General features: G+C 42.5%; 1 protein-coding gene across 15 annotated transcripts in view; it reads right to left on the bottom strand.

Moving 5' to 3' along the window:
• The window catches only part of HUWE1 (HECT, UBA and WWE domain containing E3 ubiquitin protein ligase 1), a 141,912-nt gene that overhangs the window by 15,265 nt on the left and 106,637 nt on the right, over window positions 1-20,010 (bottom strand). For 7 of the 15 annotated variants that reach the window (XM_087829384.1, XM_087829383.1, XM_087829391.1 and 4 more), the window contains 18 exons: window positions 18,355-18,569; window positions 15,007-15,218; window positions 14,427-14,609; window positions 11,612-11,784; window positions 11,111-11,259; window positions 10,285-10,360; window positions 9,355-9,453; window positions 8,652-8,785; window positions 8,295-8,463; window positions 6,773-7,001; window positions 5,952-6,130; window positions 5,575-5,664; window positions 5,256-5,410; window positions 4,035-4,080; window positions 2,263-2,550; window positions 1,065-1,356; window positions 772-902; window positions 18-232 (listed from right to left, as the gene is read on the bottom strand). In XM_087829384.1, coding sequence (XP_087685510.1) covers window positions 18-232; window positions 772-902; window positions 1,065-1,356; window positions 2,263-2,550; window positions 4,035-4,080; window positions 5,256-5,410; window positions 5,575-5,664; window positions 5,952-6,130; window positions 6,773-7,001; window positions 8,295-8,463; window positions 8,652-8,785; window positions 9,355-9,453; window positions 10,285-10,360; window positions 11,111-11,259; window positions 11,612-11,784; window positions 14,427-14,609; window positions 15,007-15,218; window positions 18,355-18,569 — 3,035 coding nt within the window. The remainder of the gene's footprint in view (window positions 1-17; window positions 233-771; window positions 903-1,064; window positions 1,357-2,262; window positions 2,551-4,034; window positions 4,081-5,255; window positions 5,411-5,574; window positions 5,665-5,951; window positions 6,131-6,772; window positions 7,002-8,294; window positions 8,464-8,651; window positions 8,786-9,354; window positions 9,454-10,284; window positions 10,361-11,110; window positions 11,260-11,611; window positions 11,785-14,426; window positions 14,610-15,006; window positions 15,219-18,354; window positions 18,570-20,010) is intronic. The other 8 variants (XM_087829388.1, XM_087829390.1, XM_087829394.1 and 5 more) reach the window with 2 other exon arrangements.

The raw sequence follows: 20,010 nt of genomic DNA, 5'->3' as shown, positions 1-20,010 counted from the left end.
AGCTTCCCCTCACATACTTCCTCCTGGATGGCTGGAGGCAGGGCGGCCAGGAACTCAGGGCTCACTTCAGTCACACCAGGATTTGCTACCACTGCAGGAGTTGAGCTATTTGTGGAGGGGGCAGTCCGGGTTGGTGGACGGATGCCTAGCTGGTTCTGCAGCACTTCCCGGCGGATGTCATCAGGCAGAGCAGCCAGAAAAGAGGGGTCCACACCTTCGGGGAGACTGATACCTGAAGGGAGATACAAGATGTAAAGGAACTCACAACACCTCTAACTGATGCCTAAGATGTAACTGAAGGAAAGAAACCCATGGCATTGTTTGAGGAAACCAGCTTTTTGTCCTCACTGCATGCAAATGACACATACACATAGCCCACCCACCTTCCCCAGGCGCAGAATAGCTCCTGTTATATGCCAGGTTCTGTGTGTATACTGTCACTTAACCTTCATCAAGACCCCATCATGTAGTTATCACCCCCTCAGTATCAAGAAGATCAGAGAAGTTACATAATGGCCCCAAGTTCCTAAAGGCAGGAAGTAGCAGATGGGAATTTGAGCAAAGATCAGTTTGACTCCAAAGCCTGGGCTCATTCCATTATGTAGCTTCAGCATACCCCTTCTGCTGGTTCTCCTCATACTTTATATATATATATATATATATGCTTGTCATCCATCTGAAGAGAACCATTTGATTGGTGGGCATTTCCAAGCCAATGGACACAAGAAGCCTAAACAACTCCAGGACGGCCTGAACACACACACAGCTTACCTGCAAGGGGATCTTCCTCTTCACTGCTTGTTGAAGGCAGTGGCTCTTCTAGGATTCCCCGCGAATCTGCTCCAGAAATGGCCACGGTGGACTCTCTGGTGGAAGAACTCTCAGAGGTTGCAGGGGTAGAGCTAAAGGAAATCATTTCCACGTTGTTCTCTGTATTGTTTTCCCATTTATAAAATACGCCTACAATACCCCTTTCTCAGCATGTGCATTAGTTAACAAGTATGAACGTGGCTTTAAACACCCACCAACACATCTTGCCCTCCTCTTGCTCACACAATGCTTACCCGTTCTCAGTGGCCTGGGCAGGTTCCCCTGACCTATCACCCCTGCCTTGTGCTTCTGTCACAACTGGTGGGGCATCCCCAGGAGTAGAGCTGCCTGCTGTGGGCTGCTCAGAAGTGCCAGCTGCTGAGGTGTCACCCACACCCTCTTCCAGGGTACAGGAAGCCAGGCTGCTGGTGTCCATAGGAGAGCCTTCCAGTTGACTGCTGACAGCTGTCAGTGCATCAGAATCTTCAGCTCTCTCTGGGGAAAGAGAGGCTAGGAGGAAGTCACATGGAGAGGTTAGATCTCTGCCTGGAATTAAGAAGCAGCCAGATTAGACTTCTTACTCCTTTACCTTCACGCCATGCTAGCCCAATGTTCCCCCTCAATTTCATCTACTTTAAAAGGCTCAGCTCCAGTGCTTTCTATCACCTGTTGAACATTTATGGTATTCCAGGCATGCCTGTGAAACATCTTCCCTAGGCACCCCAGGTTAGGGATCCTGTCACTTGCAGATTTCCCACAGGTACCATTTGTATATGCATGTTGGTTCTACTTGTTTCAACAAAGTTTCTTGAAGGAAAAAAAAACCCCATATCTTAAGGCTTCTCCAAAGCACATCACAGACAGCATAAGCATAGTATAGAGCAGTGATGGCAAGCAGGTTTCAATTTACCCTGTTGGAACACTGCTGAGAATTATGAGGTCCCATTTCAGACGAATAGGAAATAGTGCCATGAGATAAGATATGCCTGCCAGGATGGAAGAGCTGTATGTGTGAGGTCATATGCTTGCCATCCCTAGAACTACTGAAGGAGAGCAAGCTTTAGTCACATGGATCTGAATTTTAATCTCAGCTCAACTACTCACTGACCTTGAGCTAATTATTTCACTTCTAAGTTTCAGTTTATTCATGGAGATAACATCACTTATTTTGGAGGATTGTTTTTAAAGAAGTTAAATAATAAGCCCATCATGATAGCCCAGGAACAGAGTGACTACCTCAATAAACTGTTGGCATCACCGCTAGTATCATTAGACACTCAGATGTATAATCACTTGGGGACACAAACAAGAAATCTCAACTTTAGCTAAAAAGCTAATGTACAAGCTGAGATCCTACTATTTCTCTAAAGTAAGAGAGGAAAGAGAAACTACAAAGATGTCTATTTTCCCCTCCTATACTACCTCCCCTCAAAACCTTGAGACTCTACTCACTTATAGTGGGAGCTGGAGATAACTCCATCTGAGTTGTTTCTGCTTCTCCACTTGGCCTTGTAGGCCCCAATTCCTCTGGCTCTATAGGCATCAATAGCTGTGCAGAGTTCCCCCCTTCTCCAGCTGGGGACTGCAGCTCTTGAGGAATCTCTCCCAAGGCTGCTGGAGGTGGGAGTGTTGGTTGCTGTTGTGAGGGCTGTAGAGTGACATTGGTCTCCTTGGACTCAGATGTAGCTACATCAGTTGAAGATGGGGTTGTTGGGTAGCTGTCAGGCATAGGAGTCCCATCTTTCTCGGAAAGAACGACAATAGGTGTGTTACGGGGCAATCAGCCAAGGACCGGGGGAGCTACTCAATCAGCACACAACTTGAGAAAGTATCCCACCCAGCCTGTGATGCAGGATTCCCCCCAACCACCAACTGCTCTTAGGAACAGCTTGTGGCTGGTCTGGTATACCCAGGATAAGGGCTAAGGCACAGTGCTATCTCAGACCCAAGAACTGTTGATCCCTTTGTAGATTCTAAAAATTAAATCCTTTCTGTGCCCCAGAAAGGGGAAAAGTTTGTCGCTTTATATTTGCTCCACTCTCACCAGCCCCCTTCCACTACTCCTTTCTTCCAGTCCTGATTACCCAAGGAACATCTATAATTCTGTCCGATGGAAACAACTGTGCCAAGACTAAGTGTGAATATGCCACACACCAGGGAAAGTAGTAAGTTGTATAGTTATCTTCTAATTGGGGCCTAAAATCCCTACCCCACAACAATACAACTTACTACCTCACCCCGGCATGAGCAGAATCCTCTAGCAAGGGCAGCAGGCAAGAGGTCATGTTGCTTGATGACAGACCCTTTCAAAGACCTTTTGCTAGATTAAGGGCACCAAGACACCTACCCTCTTTCACTGCTTTAAAAAAGACTGTGTAGGCTTTGGTACAATCATTTCCCAACTCAAGTGCCAAAGGAGACAGAAGGTATAGGGAAGCAGAAGTTCTGCTGAGGAAATAGGGGTGGGGGAGACATATAATACCACATGGACCTATCACTGACAAAATGGCTACTGACATTAAGATTAGAAGGAGGAATAGAAAGCATATAATAATAATGCCATTTAGCCTACAAAGCTACCTTCCCCAACAGCAGGTTGCTCAAGATAATGTTCCTAGACTTTTATACTCCACAGACCCATAAAATTTACACAGAAAGTAAAAAGTAAAGAGAGACTAACATAGCATTACCAACTTTTAGTTTAGCTAAGAAAAACTCTCATCGATATCATTTCATAAAAAACATTTCAATACCAAAGAAATAGGAAGGACATAATCTCTATAAAAAAAAAAAAATAGTCCTTTAAAAGTTGAATAAATTCAGCTTTCTGAAAAACTCATTAAGCCTCCTATATTTTTTTCATTTCCACCGAGGACTCACATTTGGGAATCACCGTCATCAGGTGTTCTCATGAAGCACCGACCATGACGGCCACCAAATGGGACAGGACATATGACCTTAGTACACATGCCAGAAGGCAACATAGCATAATCAGAATGAGCAGCTGAACAGAGCACGTCGAAGGGGAAGTGAACCACCGTGGGAAAGACAGTAGACTGTATAGTTATCTCCAAGATGGGGTATGACCCTAAAACTATACAATCTACTACCTCATCCCACAGAGCACCAGCGTTCATCTTCAGCCCACTTGGGCCAGCTACTTGGAAGGGTCAGGAGAAAGAATCAACCAATTAGAAAAAAGGGAAAGAGGAAGGAAAAGTTACCTGAGAGGTTCTGTTCAGTGGAGTCATTTGTCTTAGATGCAGTACACTGCAAAGAGAAGGGACAGACCAATGTGGGACTCTGCAAGCACACTAGAGATCAACTGTAATAGGCACCAGCCCCCACATATGCCATCTAGGAGTTCAATGGCCTGAATGGAAGATGAGCCCTTAAGTGTGCAAATATATCTACAATTTCTCTAATATATACTCATATTCAAGGATGGCTTGGGGATAAGGGGGAACTGCAGGGTGGCTGACTGAAGAATGAGAAGGATAATAAAAACCACTTTAGAGCTGGGCTGGACATAGGACATGACCTGAACACAATCATGAGACCAGCAAGAATTTCTGTCTCATCTCTATGTATTTCCCTTCCCTGAGCTCATTTTGTCCATTTCAGCTTTTTCAATAATATGCCAGGCTTACTTATTTTCTATACCTTTTCATGTTTAAAACAATGTTACTGTTTATTAGGTAAAAGTCCTATACAAATGTTTTTCTTAGATAAAGCTTGTTATCATAACTGAACATCTCAATGTCCTTATTTTTAATCTATTGGATACCGCAACTGCTGAGTAGGGTGTAATAAAGTGTTTCACTAAAGTCTTTTAATTTCTTTGTATTTCTATTAGCTTTTAATTCATATATTTTAAAGCTATACTGTTGGAGGTTCCAGAAATTTCAGAAAAAGGTAGGTAGCTAGTTTCTTTCTAAACCAAAATCATGGTAGAGATTTTGAGCCCTAGACAACAACATGTGGTGATGGAGTTCAGGGCAGAAATATCTTCTCTGCTCTGAAGCCTAAGCAGATGAAGAAATGGAGTTATCTTGGTAAGGTCCCCTCTCCACACTTGGTGAGGCAATCTACTGAAATGGAATTGAACCAACGAAAGTATGGTGGTAGTAAAGGTTATTCTTCTTGCCCAGTCGCAGTCACTGAAGGTAGATACTACACAGTGTGACTTGTGAGTCAGGAGCCGCTCTGGTTCTGGCTTATTTTCCCCAGCAAGACACTCGAGAAATTATATTCCCTCTTGGCTTGAATTCTTCCCTCTAAAACCACGTGAGTGTGCAGCAAATTTGGAAGGGGGTCATTTCTCAGGCTCAATGTGAACATCCAAGAATTCTTCAATGACTCTTGGTGGCATGTAGTATGTCAAAATCATAGAAAGTTAAGGCAGACCTAGACAAAAATGAATCCTCCCAGCCCTCAAGAATCACCTGTGCACTCTGATCTCTGTTCTCCTTATCTTCTTTGCCTTTGTCAGTTATTTTTGTTTCTTCCTCAGCCAGTTGTTTCCTGCGTTTTTCCCGCCTTTCTTCCAGCTCCTCATCCCTCAGGAATTCCAGGTGATTAACAATGGGCACTTTAACAACTGGATCAAAGAAGCAAAGATCAGAGGCTACTCAGGGGAGGTGGGGGAGGAACCAAAGAGGCAGAGATCGTGGCCACAGAGAACCAGGGAAACCACTTTCCATGTACTTGTTCCAGCACTGGAGGGCTCACTACTGCCCTGATAGCCAAGCTGTCACCACACACCTGAAACACAGTCGTGCATACTCTCAGCATCGAGAACTTTACATTCCTCTGTCCAGCGGGTCAGGGCTGTGGGAATGCTGGACAGGGTCCCTGTAGGGGAACAAAGGAAAGTGAGACTCCTGGCCTTGTCATATGTCAACTGATTAAAAAATATCAGTATTTCTTTAACAGGACCCAGTGTCTGTCACAAGCATTGGCACATCATGGTACCAGATATTAAAGTTTTTGTTGCCTTTGGCTAAGTCATTGAGTGTTTCTGGCTTCTATTATAAAATGGGGTTTCCTCCAGGCAGGGCAAATACTGTCCTGCTTTCCCTTAGCACGGAAAAAGTAGAATCTGATAAAAACGTACCCTCCCTTTCACCATACAAACTTGCCTGCTTGGCTGGTAGCTGTGCTCTGGTCATGGAAAAAGTCATCCAGCAGTTCATCGTCAGACCGGGCAATAATGTGGACGTCATCGTTGCCCACCAGGAGGCGGGCCCGGCCCCGGCTTTGTAAGGGAAGGCTGCTGCTCAGCTGAAGGATGTCAGCAGCAGCGGAGGGACCAAGCAACCTGTAGGGCAATGGTGGAAAGCCATGGTTACTATACATAGGGGCCCTACAACTTGTTACTGTGAGACCCTTTCTGTATCCTCTCAAAATGCATAACACTATTATGGACTGATCATACTACACATAAGTCTTAGTTACTTTTGTGTAACTACTCCATCAGCTTATGAACTTTATTCGGGCCGAGGTTGCACATTACTCCACAGTTCCTGGCACAGAGTGTCACTGATAATGCCAGGAACTGTGTTAGGGTATAATGTCTCTCTTGCACACCCACTGTATTTTGTACAATGACCATTATGCCACCCATATCCCTTTCTTTCACTTCTAGTTACTTAAAAGTAACTTTAGAAGTGAAAGAAACACTAAACACTAGGGAATGAATCCTGACCTGTCTGTATCTAAAGTTTTAAGTTGCTTGGTATATGAGATGCTTAATGACTGCTGAATACACAGGACACTTAAGCAAAAGCAAAAGAACATGTTATACAATTTGACATTCCCCAAAAAGCTGCACATACAGTTCACAAAGAAATGGGACAAATACGTTATTTATGTATGTGATGAGAGCATTAAGTGATGAACTGCTTCCTCTGGGTCAAGACAATGTTGAAGCTCAGTGAGCCCAACAACCTTTGTAACTCACCTCTGGAGTATGAGAGGAGGGTTGGGCTGTCGATTCCCAGGGTAGTGAACGTGAATGGTGTGGCCTGTATTGGCTGTCAGCTGCCTTAGGGTCCTCTGACTGCGTCCAATGCCCTGGGTGAGGCGTGTTGTAGAGGAGCCACTTCCCAATGTCAGGGAACTGTGGTCTGCATGGCGTACCATCAGTGGGTGGGTGGTAGGGATATTTCCTGGGGATGGGGGGATGTCTGCTGCAAGGACAATATGCAAAGGGATCAGTGCCAAAAAGAAATTTCTTCTATGATTGTTCAAGAAGAACCGTGTCTCCTGGGCCTTACTTCCTCACACGGAAACCTGAGCTTTGTCCTTTCTCCCTCATTCCCACACCTCATCTATAATCACTGACACTACCATAGCTTATACTACCATTTTTCACCTAGATACTGCAACAGCCTCCTAAATAGTACCTTCTCCCAATTCATTCTCCACACTAAGCCACAGCTGATATGTTCAGGCCCCTCAAAAACATGCTGCTCCCTCCACCTTGAAGACTCCTTTCCCTCTTCTTCACCTGCTCTTTTGTTCTTGGCTTAGATGTCACTTCCTCTGACTCTATAGATTGGCTTAATAATCCTTTACTCTGTGCTTTCTTACCATACTACAATGTAGTTCCTGCTTATTTATAATTCCTAATATATCATAAGCTCCTATGAGGGAAAAGGGCCGTTTTCTTTGCACTCCTCAAGTATTTGTTCAATTTGTTGAATGAACAAAGGCTCAACATAAGATTGACCGAAATCACAAAAATGCAAAGAAAATCAGACTAAAAGGTACCCCCCCAAATTATGTAATCCATTTCCCCCCCCTTTTCAAACTTTTCATTTACAGGTGACAAACTGAGGCTCAAAGAGGTAAGAGACTACTTGGCCAAGACAACCCACCAGAATGGTCCAGACTTTTCTGCTTTATCATGCTTGTGATTTGGGGTCAAGAGCTGCCTTCTCAAGACAGGGTGATTTTAAGACCTCGATGCTAAAAGGGAACTGTGACGTTGATGGGGGTGGAGGGAAGAGATTCACTCTCTCCTCCGAAAAGATGCATCCTTGATGAACAGAGTGAATGTGCTCAAATCTACTCCCCAATGCCAAGCTCAGAGGTGTCCATCCAAACTCTCAAGATCCAGTGTTAGACATAGAGATTACTGAATGCCCTGTTACTGTAGTGTGCACATGGGTGCCTGATGCAGTCAGCCTTGGTATCCCATTTTTTAGAAATTCAAGCAAATCATCAAGTTGTCCAGGCTCTAAAATGGCTGCCTGTTTACTGAGGTGGAAAGAACAAGAGCAGCCTCTCACTATACTTTCTTCTAAGTATACACTTATTGAGAGAGATGGATTCAGATATCCCTTGCCCCAGGAAGTTGGCATAGGAAAAGAAGTGCTATCTATCAGATTGATAGCTGCTGTTTCATTCACTGTTTGGCTTACCCTGGAGAAGGGTATAAGAATCAAGAGATAAAACCCAGCTGAGCCCCTGTATCTTACTAGCACTGGAGAACATGTTGTCAAACTCAATGATGAGATCATCCTCCCGGTCAAAGCGCTCAAATCGGACCAAGGGAGAAGCGTTCATATCAGGGTAATCCTCATCCAATTCCATTTCAGAGCCATCGTCGTCATCGTCTTCATCTCCCTCTTCACCTTCATCATCCTCCTTAAGGGGAAAATAGGAGATGGAGAATTGCTGGAGGTAAGGATTTTCTGAAGTCTGGTGTCATGGCCACATTTGCGCATGAGGGAGGGAGGCGCTGAGGCTAGCAACCCAGACTGTTGGTTTTCTCCAGCTCTGTGTTCCCATGGAAGAGGTTGTCTGAACCAACCCCAAACACAGTCCCCCCTCACCTGATCATCTTCCTCATCTTCCTCCTCCTCCTCCTCTTCATCCTGACTATCATCCTCATCCTCGTTACTGCCACTGCTGTCCTCTTCCTGAGTGTGCTCCTCCTCATCCTCAGGGTCCAGGATATTCATGGAATCTAAAACAAAGGGAGCACATTGGAGGACTATACTCAGTAGCTAGAAAACAGGCTACTGTGCAGGCCGGCAGATTGAGTGGGAAGGCGATGTGGTATCTGACTCTAAGAGAGGAAGAATCAGATCTGGGGTGATATACAGACTTAGTGAGCCAGCCCCGATTTCCTGAAAGTGCTAATCAGTGCATCAAACGCTGAGCAGGGTGGCTGAATGTGGAGGCTTGAAGAGCCATGGTCTAGGACTTGGCCAAGTCTGCTGGTGCCCCCTTGCCTTTCCAGCCCTACTTTGCTACTGACTGCATCCTGTTGGTAAGAGGGGATCTGGAGCGATGATAGCAGGTGGGTGAGAAGAAAGCGAACCAAGTAAGAAGTGACAAACTTTTGGGCAAGCAGTAGTAACATGTTATTTGAAAAACTGGCTGAGGATAAAGTGGATGGTGTATGTCAGCGCATGCAGACAGATGCTTCCTTATTCTGCACATTTGGGCAGCTGCCTCCAGGAAAACCCTAGTGTAGTATCTGTCAGACGTGCAGGGCAAGAAGGGAGGCCTTTCCGGCCTCGGCACTCTCACCTTCTCGGTTGGCCTGCAAGGTGGAAGCTTGGCTGAGGTTGGAAGGAGCTTCATCCATCAGCACGTCCTCTTGTGATTCATCCTCTCCACTTCTGCTCACTGAAGGTTACAGAGCAGAGCCTTCACTGAACAACAGAGGACTCCCCTTTCCAGATTGGGTGCGCCTAAAGTATCTACATACACCCAGCAGATATCCTTTTTTAAATTTTTTTGATGAGGGAGAAGACCTGGGTTCTCTTGCTTTCGACTACCTACTTGAGCTTGGCCAGTCACTTTACCTGTCTGAGTCTCAGTTTCCTCATCTGTAAAATGGGATGATCACATCTGACCTGCCAATTCCACTAATTATAAAACCACAGAGGATAATGGGTGTGGAAAAGCCTTGTCAAATTTAATACTTGTTTACTTCTGTTAATCGTTTGATTTCCTTCATCAATAAAATAAAAACAAGTAACACATACACCCTTGGAGCCAGGTGACAGTAGGGTATCTTTGCCGTTTTCCCTCTCAGTGGTAAAAAGGGCCACCCTTAGGGAATGATCACTCTTTTTACACTACTGAGACTCAGAGGCAGAAAGCCCCTGAATTTTGCTGAAGAACTGAAAGGAAAGCACTTTCTCACCCTACAGCCTTTACAGCCTCCTCTAGGCCTCCATGAATAATAAACACTCTTAATGTGCCTGATGTATCATCTATACTGATGGCCACCCCCGCCACCTCCCCCATACAGGCAACACTTCAGACCCACCACAGGTCTGTAGATGGATTGTGAATTTCTCATCTGTAAGAGAGTCAACATCAAGACAAGCAGCAATCTAGGCTGGCTATGAGCCCTTAGGCAGAGCTGAGCAAGCAGATGATGAGAAAAAGGGTCCTCCCAAGAGAGACTGAGGTAAAGGAAGAGGCTATACTCAGTTCTGGGGCTCTCACCTATAATTGTACTGTTCCCAGATCCGCCATCCCTCTCAAGCAACTCATCTATCAGGTCCTCCAGCTCATTCTCAACCTGGAGAGAAATAGAACATACATAGATGCACACAAATCTATCATTGTGCTAGCACTGAAACCCTAAAAAAAGCCGGTAAGGGAGCATGTATTTTTAGGATAATGTGTGACAGAGGGTGTTATATAAATACCACACACTTGGTGGTGCTAAAAGCACAGAAGCTACCACGTGCTGCCAATCCACACTCAGACTGTCCTTCAAATGGATCCATCCCAGTTATCTGAGACCAGGTTAGTCTTTACACTGTCCAGGAATACATGCAGATCTCCCTAGAGCTAGCAGCTTAGGACTATAGGCCTGATTTCTTACCATTGTTACCAGCTTCAGAAATTATAGAGCTTTCTTTAGGGTTGTTAAAAGACTACTGTTTGAATACCCCAGTGAGAGTTGGTGCTATAGGCATGGCAGTAATGTTAAGGAGCTTCCATTAATACCAGAGCCAAATAAATCAAAGACCCTGGATCCAAAGGGCTCAAAAGCCAGCTTTCTACACCAACATTTCACCTGTGCCTAAGTTTTCTTGTTGGGATCTATTCCATATCATAGTACATAGCATACTGGCCCTACCCCCACCCATCATTTAATATAGTCCAAATACATTTACTGAGCATCTACTAAACATATCATCTGTGCTCCTCTACAAAGCAGTCAGCATTGCGGCAAGGACCTAAAGTACTCACCCACCCACATCAATTGGGGGTTTTGGTTCAGCGCCGCAAAAGGGGTATGCTGGGTGATCTGCCTCCCTACCTGCATCTCTTGTGAACTGAGCACCTCAGGCTGCCCAGCAATCACCACTGAGTCGGTTTCAGCCTCCCCATCCATGATATCCCCATCTGCCACCTCTGTCTGAGTGACATCATGATCCTCCTCCTGCACTTCTGCTTCCCCAGGCTCGCCTGTAACAGTCAACCAACCAGCAAAATAATCAAAGGGTGCCTATGTGCAGGGCACCACGAGGCAAGAATGAAGACAATAAGGTTCCTTCCCTGGGCAAGTTTACAAGTTCTCAGAAAATAAATGAATGGGTGACAAAGGAAAAGACAAGGCTACGTGTGAGGACAGCCAAATAAGGCTGCAATTTTAAGCAATTCTTTGTGGGGCAGATTCCCACGCCACTGTGACAGATCTCTGGAAGGCCAGCAAGTTCCCAGGGAAACAATACCAAGCCAGAACAGTTGTGAGGCCATGCCCATAAAATAACTATGCCCACCCGGCCAGCACTCCAGTCCATTGGCTCTGAATCCCTACCTGGGTCCTGCTGGTTGCTATTGGAGTCCTGAGTGGCGCCTTGGGCATCCTGCTCAGCCTTGCTCTTGTTGGAAGCACTCTTGCTGCCAAAAAGACTACTGGGCTGGTTCACAATCCGGGAAAGTGTTTCCAAAGGCTTCAGAGCAGCATTGACTGTGTTGGCCATGTTGGGGCTGGGATAAAGAAAGACACAGAGATGGAGTGAACACAGAAATCCACACTAAAAGGCAACAAGGCCCATTATAGTACAATTATCCCAAAAATGGGGCACAGAAGGTACAAGGTGAACCTGGGACATACTGTTGAGCTAGAAGGCTATCAAAAGCAAGAAGGCTTTAAAAAATTAATGTGGTCATTACTATAGGCCAAATGTGAGATAATCTGAGCATCAAAAAGAATAATGACTATAATTATAACACATTAAATATAAAAAGAACCTACAAGAATGCCAGCAAATTCAAAGGAATGAGAGAATCAGAAATCATCACTTTGCAACCAGCAATGTACATGATCCAGGCAAGGATCACCAATGAATGTTAAAACTACTGAGTTAAAAATCGTCAGGACACAGGATATTCACATGATCTTCATGAACTCAAAAGCATCATCTCACAGATAACTTATTGATACAAAGGGGAAATCTAACCTTTATGCAATCAAACATAGCATCACCAATAATAGGACAAATTGGCATTACATGTCTCCTGATATGATATAATGAGGACAAAAATCACCTATATACTACTTGTGACAAAATGGTTGTTAGCTTGAATCTAACCATAAGGAAGGCAATTAGACAAATCCAAACTATGGGATATTAGTATAACATATTTGGCCCTCTGGATTCTTCAAAACAGTCAAGTATCATAAAAACCCCCAAAACAAGAGATCCATGACAACCAAATGCAACTGAGCGATGCTTACTGGATCAAAACACTCTCCGCCAGGCTATAAAGACATACTTGGAATAATTGGGCATATCTGAATATGAAATATATATATAGTACTATCATATAATGGTAAATTTCTTGAATGTGATGATGGTATTCTAGCCATGTAAGGGAATGTTTGTTCTTAGGAGAACATGCTAAAGTATTCAGAGGTTAAGCATCAAGTTGTTTACATGAATTTCAAATAATTCACCCCCCATTCACCGCTTGAAAAGAGGATGGGAGGGGGTAATTAAAGCAAATAGGACAGAATGTTAACAACTGGTTAGTCTAGGTGAGACATATGGTGCTCATTACACTACTGTGAATGCAAAAATATTACAAGTTTTTAAAAAATTGATGAGGTTGTGTCAAAAGGACAAAGAAGTCAGCCTGAAGAGGCCCCAAGGGCCAAAGGTGTAATGAAAAAGAGCACAAAAAGGGAAAATAACTATAGTGATCAAAAGAATTCAATCACTGATTTTAAGAATGAAAAGTCACGAGTCCATACTACTAAAAATAGGAAGCCAGAAAAAACTAACATTTGAGGTGGTGATTTAACCTATTTTAAAAATTTTACTCTGAAAACTGGTGACTTAAGGGGAAAAAAACTGAGTTTTTATCTTGCTTTTTCAGTAGGAACTATATTTCAGAATAACCGGACTTTCCCTCTTTAACTGGGGCTAAATCACAGAAAAATGCCCGTTAATAATATAGAAGGAATGATAGAAATTAGAAAGCTGTCACTGATAACTCCCAAAGAAATTAACTGGTGCACGCAAGGATTATCAACTGGCGTAAAGACCATTAATTAGGTATATGGTTGATAGACATTTGTACAGTGTCAAAGTAATAACACAGATTACTTTCTAGTAAGAGGGGGTGAAATGTGACAGCACAGTGATGATTAGCACTCTAGTGGTCAACCTTATCATGATTAATAGTGGTAGTTCAAAGAGAATGTGTCTTCCCATTATACAATATGAGATGTACATCATCTACGATATATCCTAGCCAATAATGTTTAAATTGCTCCATTAAGCCTCTAGCTTTAACAAGAAGTTTACAGAAAATAGGGAGTAAAGGAACAAGTTAAACTATGCTGCAAGGCACCAAATGGGCTAAATCTAGAAGATGAAGCACTCTGGAGGACATCAGGCCTGGTCACTTCAACAAGTTAGTGTCGTGAACAACAGCAATAAAATGAAGATTTAAAAATAAATTAAGGACCTTTGTTAGAATAGAGTTGCATGGGACACAATCAGATGTAATGCAAGGTCCATAACTGAACTCGTTTAGACAAAAATTTTTGAATATAGATTTGGGCACTAGATACGATGAAACTTTATTTACACGGAAAGGTAGAGGCTAGTAACTAAAAGAAACAAAAACTTAAAAAACAAAAAAATACAAACCAAAAACTAAAAAAAACCCCCACCCCACCTAAGGTTATACAATAGCATACATACTGTTTTAGTTATGCGTGTGAAGAAAACCACTGAAAGATATACAATAACTGTGGTATTTGGGTGGCAGGAATATGTGGTCTATTTTTGCTTATCTGTATTCTTATGATACATATATAATCTTATAGCAAAAGGCTATTTTTAATTAAAGGAGGGAAGCTTGGGAAAAATTTAGTGATATAGTCCACTACAGTTTTTAGTTTCCAGCAAATGAGAAAACTAAGGCCTAAAAAGAGGAAGTGCTTAAAAGCCACAATACTAAGAACTCAGGTTCCCACCTACACCCAAACTTTCCCTATCACACTGGCTGCTCACGACTAATCTGGCAAGAAAGCATGAAATATTAGGCAAATGGAGAAGTAAGCAGCATGATTAAATAGAGGGCAAAAGCTTGGGGCTGGGGCTTGAGAATGATTTTACCTGGACAGGTCCAGGCTGTGAGGCACTCTGGCCAGATCATTAACCAGTCCCTTCTTCAGGAAGAGTCGAATGATATTGTTCATGCCATTGTGCTGGGTCTTGGCTGTGGCACTGCTGTAGAAGCTGGAGGTGGAGGGGCAGGACTCCATGATAGTACTGATGATACACATCACTGCCTGAAGCCTGGGAGAGAAGTTTGACATCTCTATCATGTGAATACAGCCCGTTCTTAGGCCGCATCTTCACTAACTTGCCTCAGATAACCCTCCTGTGCTCTGTTTCCTCCTAAAAGTAACAACTAAACAGGTGAGGACTCCTTGGGTGGTAGCATTCACTTCCTTTAAACTTCCTTTAAAAAACAAGATTGAATAATATGCTCAACCACTTGCTTGAAGGATGAAAACAATCCTTTGTTTTAAGTTGTTTACCCACCTCCTCCAAATGTAATCAGTTTCAGAAAACCAGAGAGTGTACAGTGCCAGTATAACCAGAACTTTTGTTCAAATGCAAGAAATCCCATTGGCCACGAATAAAGGGGATGCTACTGGTTATCAGCACTAGGTCAGGCATGAAATTTTACCTGGCATGTTTCTCTGTACTCTCAGCCATAGCCAGTGCCCGTCCCAGGGCTGCTTTTACTTCATTCACAAGGGCCACCTGGGCATCTGTGCCACTCCCTGCAGCAGCCAGGCTTGCGAGGAATAGGCGGGCCAGGGCAGGCGTGTCCTTGTCTTCTGCATTCTGGGTATGTGGGAGGAGGTGGTCCAGGACAAATGCTAGCACACTGCAGTCCTGAAAAGTCATTAATCATGACATTTATTCACAAGCACAATTATGCCATATCATTTGCACATCAACAAGGTGCACACATACTGAGTTGATCCTTGAAGTCATTGAGTCAGATGAGAAAACTACGGTTTAAAGGTACAAGAGCTAAGTGAGTACCAAATCCAGATTTTATGCTTCCAAATCCCATTCATTTCTTACTACAGAGTTTACACATCTTCATTTAGATATTACTTGGCATTTCTTAAAACATTTTTTATGTGTGATATTTAAATACAACTGTTCACAGCAAACCTATAAAAGAGTTAAGACAGTTCATTATTTTCCTCATCTAACAGATGGGCAATATAAGGCCCAAAGAAATGTGACTTGCAAAAAGAACTTAGTCAATGGCAAGGATTCAAATCTTGATTCCTAACAGAGTGCTAGAATGCCTTCAGTATTCAATAAAATTGTAATATTACCGACATCTACAACGTGCCCAGGACCCAGGGCTAGAAACTGGCAGGAGCCGAATGAGAAACAGCACAGTCATAGACATGGACATGCAAAAACACTTAATGCAGGGTTACTTGAAAAAGCAAAAAAGGCCCAACAGCAAGGAAGAAAATTAAGTCAGACTTTCCCCTCTAACAATGATTTGTGCCCCGATAATTCCTTATCTTAAAAAGAAAACTCAGTTCTGTTGTCACTTAAGCAGATTTTGGATCAAAATGCACTGATGATTTTGGAACTAGATAAGAGATGATGGCTGCACAACTGAATGTACAAAATGCTATTAAACTGTACACTTTAAAAGGCTTAACTTCATGTGAATTTTACCTCAATAAAATGTAGTGAAGAATTCTAGAGTCTGGAAAACTAGATAAGGTGACCTTGTTAAGACAACTATTAGAATTAAAAATTTCCCAGTAGTGACTAAAATACAAAGTTAAAACAGTTTTATGAATAAAAGTGTAAGTGTAAATAATCTTATGTGACATTAGTAAAAACTGGAAAGAAAACTTTGTAATTTGGGGAATCAGTGTGATAAAATAAAAAGGGTTTGGAACCAGAGACCCAGGTTTCAGTTCTAGTCCTACTACTCTGAAGTGTGGCCTTGGACAAGTTAATGACGTCTCCGAGCCTTCTTTCTTCTCTATTAAGGGGAACAACACAACCACCTTTTAGTGTTGAGGTGAGGATTATCAGGAGTATTTGCAAAGCACCTATGAGTACCCAGTACCAGTGGGTCACTCGACACATATTAAGCAGATACTTAATAAATTTGCAACTGTCTTAGTCCACATGTAATGCTATTATAAATTATAACTATATCTCGCACAAATGAGTAAAAACTTTGAAAGACAAGGAGATTTTAATGATAATGCAATACTATTATAAACCCACTAGAATGGCTAAAATTAACAAAAAGGAAAAGTACCGAGTAATGGCAAGGAGGTGAAACAATCTGAACTCCCATATGCTGTGCTGGTGATAATATAAATTGATACAACCACTCTGGAAAACTTTTGGCACCATTTGCTAAAGCTGAACAAACCAGCAATTCTACTCCTAGACATATACCATCCAAAAGAAATGCTTAATATACGTTCACCAAAACATGTGTAGGAATAACTGTAGCAGCACTACTTTTAATACCTCCAATTGTCTATTAGTATTAATGGATAAAAAGACTGTTATATTCATTCACACAATGGAATTCTATACAGCAATGAAAATAAACTAAAATTACACACAAAAAGAATCTTGCAACCATGTTAAGCAAAAGAAGCCAGACACAAAGGAGTACATACTGTGAAATTCCATTTATATAAAGTGCAAATCTAATCTACAACAATAGAACTCAAGATAACAGTGAACTTATGGAAGCTCAAAGTGGAGGGGGAGATGCAAGAAGGTATGAGGGAGTAGATTTTGTGGAATTTGTAATGTTTTATTTAATTTGGGTGGTGGTCATCCAAGAAAGATTAATTGATGAATCACTTAGAAGTCACGTGTTTTTATACGCTTTAAAAACTTCAATTAAAGTAAAAATAGCTTAAAAAAATGACAGCTACTTTCATAGATTCTTTGCAACATTATTGTTCCTGCTTCATTCTCAGACCCTTCACTACTTAATAACCATAAAATTACTATGTTACCCTTAAAACAAGGTCCCCTTTTTGAAAAAACCTTCCTGGGCACCCCTTTTATATATGTGGGAACATGATATAGTTTCTTAAAGTGCTCTCACTTGAAAAGTCTAACTTGAAGATAATTCTATATATCAGGACATAATATATGACATATTATTAATACTATTACCACATCTGGTATCTTTGTATAGGTGTGAGTACATCTGGAAGATAAACACCGATATTCTTATGTATTTGGTTTATTCTACTGTCCCACAGACACCTTTAAGTGACCCACAGATAACCTCTCAAATTCCACATTTTCTTTTCAAACCATTTCCTCTTGTAACATAAAAGGAATAAAGAAACAAAACATCTGAGTCCTTGCTTGGCTGGCATGGCTCAGCGGTTGAGCATCGACCTAGGATCCAGGAGATCTTGGTTAGATCCCTGGTCAGGGCACATGCCCAAGTTTCGGGCTCGATCTCCAGTATGGGGCATGCAGGAGGCAGCCGATCAATGACTCTCATCCTTGATGTTTGTTTTTCTCTCTCTCTCTCTAATCAATATATATTAAACACACACACACACACACAAACCAAAGCAAAAAATATCTGAGTCCTTTATTTCGCCTTCATCCACCAAATCCAATTCTTGTCCATTTCTACCTTTAAAACATCTCCCAACTACCCCCTCCCCCAAATTAACCAAGATCCTGTATTACTTAGATTACTAGGTCAGATTCCTAACTGCTCTGATTCTAATCTTGCCTTTTGCAGTCTCCATACTGCAGACCAAGCGATTTTCTACAAAACAAATTAATGAATTGCATCAACTCGCTCCCTGCAGTAAGCCTGATGACTCCACATTTTGGGAAAAAGGCCTCACTCTTTAGTGTGTTTTAAGAGGCCTCTGCCTCTCTCGTCATTGGGCTAAGATGCATAGGTTCCTGGCAAAGCATCTAACACATAGCAGGTATCAAATGATGACAGTATAAAATCTTATGCAGAAGTTGAAAATATTACCTCTTTGATCAGCTCAGACTGGCCCACAGTGTAGCTGTAGTTGGCAATCAGGGTAGCAATACCAACATAGGATCTCACCAACTCTGCCAGAAGACGAAGAATAGTGGAGGTGGGCATTAAAGGTTTGCTGCCCTTGCCTTTCTGTTTGCCTTCTTCAGAGGCCCGGTCCCCTTCTTTATCTTTTTTCCCATCTCGAGACTCCTCTGGAGTTGAAGCTGTTGAGAAAGTGTCAAACATTGGTTCAATTCCAAACTGGAATATTGGAAAAATCGAGCCTTAGGTGGAAAGAAAACCACTTCTCCTCTTTAGGTGAATGGTACAAACTGAAGTGGAAGGATAGACAGGTAGGACAACCCAGGTCTCAGACATGGTCTATGGATACAGTACATCAGGGAGGCTTGCCCAACTGCGCACACATCTTCTGCCACTTCCCTCCTCTTATATATAATGTTATGCGCCAGAAATACTGTACTAATAGCTCTCCGAACATGCCTTGTGTACTCTTTTACCTCTTCCTCCCCACACGTCTGCCTAGCACACATTTACTTGCCTAGCTCAGCTAAAATGCTGATCCCCTCTATGCTTTCCCGTCTCATCCAGGCATACCGAGATGCTATTATATCCCATGCCCACTATACCTTATCCCAGTATACCTCCATTCCAGCAGTTAGTTATCTTGTACTGTAACAGCTACAGGTTTCCCTCACTAGACAAAATTCTTTAAGTACAGGGAATGAATCGGATTCTTCTTGGTGTTTACTATAGTATGCTACATAAAGGACCTAATGCTTCCCTTGAATGATATTACTATCACCCATACTATATACTACAGATGGACAGCAAGTCCATCAAAACGAATTAACCAATATTTTACCAATTAACAGCCTTTTTGATTTATCTCCAGGGACTAGTCTGATATTAAGTACAATGTTTCCTAACTTAGATTGCAAAGATCTTTCCTATCTAAGGAGAAGCAGCTCTAGAAAAGTCTCATTAGAATTGCTTCCACATGACATTTCTCTTAATTCTTGGTGAGTAGCCAATGAGCTCTGCTGACACTGTTAGGAGGCAAGAATCCACCATGCAAACCTTATAGCTAGAACACTGTCACTGGAACCATAGCTCTGTAAGTCAACATGGAAGCCATCAAGAAAATATATGGAGTGGGCTGTTTTTCTCTTTGGAGCACACTCAAGCCTTTCTTTCCTCTCAGGCCAGCATCTTTACTTTTCTCTCTTAAACTTTAAGGGTCCCCATGAGACTTGCAACCACAGGAGCACTGGGCAGTGGCAGCTCGTCCTGGGCTCACCCCCTGAATGTCTCCAAGGCCCACTTTTCTCTGACTTTTCAGTGAGCTAACAGCAGCCCCACCGTGGCTCACTTCTTTCCTATAATGTTTCTAGAGAGTCAAAGCAGAGTACTACCTAGACTCTCTCCTGTTGCTTCTTCTATCCTAAGTCCTTCCTTTGTTTTATTATCCCCCATTTTAATAAGCATGCTCTCAAAGTTACTTGGATTCATCTTGTGAAATCTTTCCTGCACAAAGTCAAGAACCTACTCACTACTGCCCAAAGGCTGACCCACTCCGGGCCAGGTACCCTTCCAGTGGCAATCTCTGATGAAACTGACCAGGCCAAGAAAAAAAAATATATATAT

This window comes from Miniopterus natalensis, chromosome X, assembly GCF_054644295.1.
Source record: "Miniopterus natalensis isolate mMinNat1 chromosome X, mMinNat1.hap1, whole genome shotgun sequence".
In the NCBI taxonomy this organism is placed as follows: Eukaryota; Metazoa; Chordata; class Mammalia; order Chiroptera; family Miniopteridae; genus Miniopterus; species Miniopterus natalensis.
The sequence above is the reverse complement of the archived record's forward strand: the minus strand, read 5'-3'. Positions and strand labels throughout refer to the sequence as shown.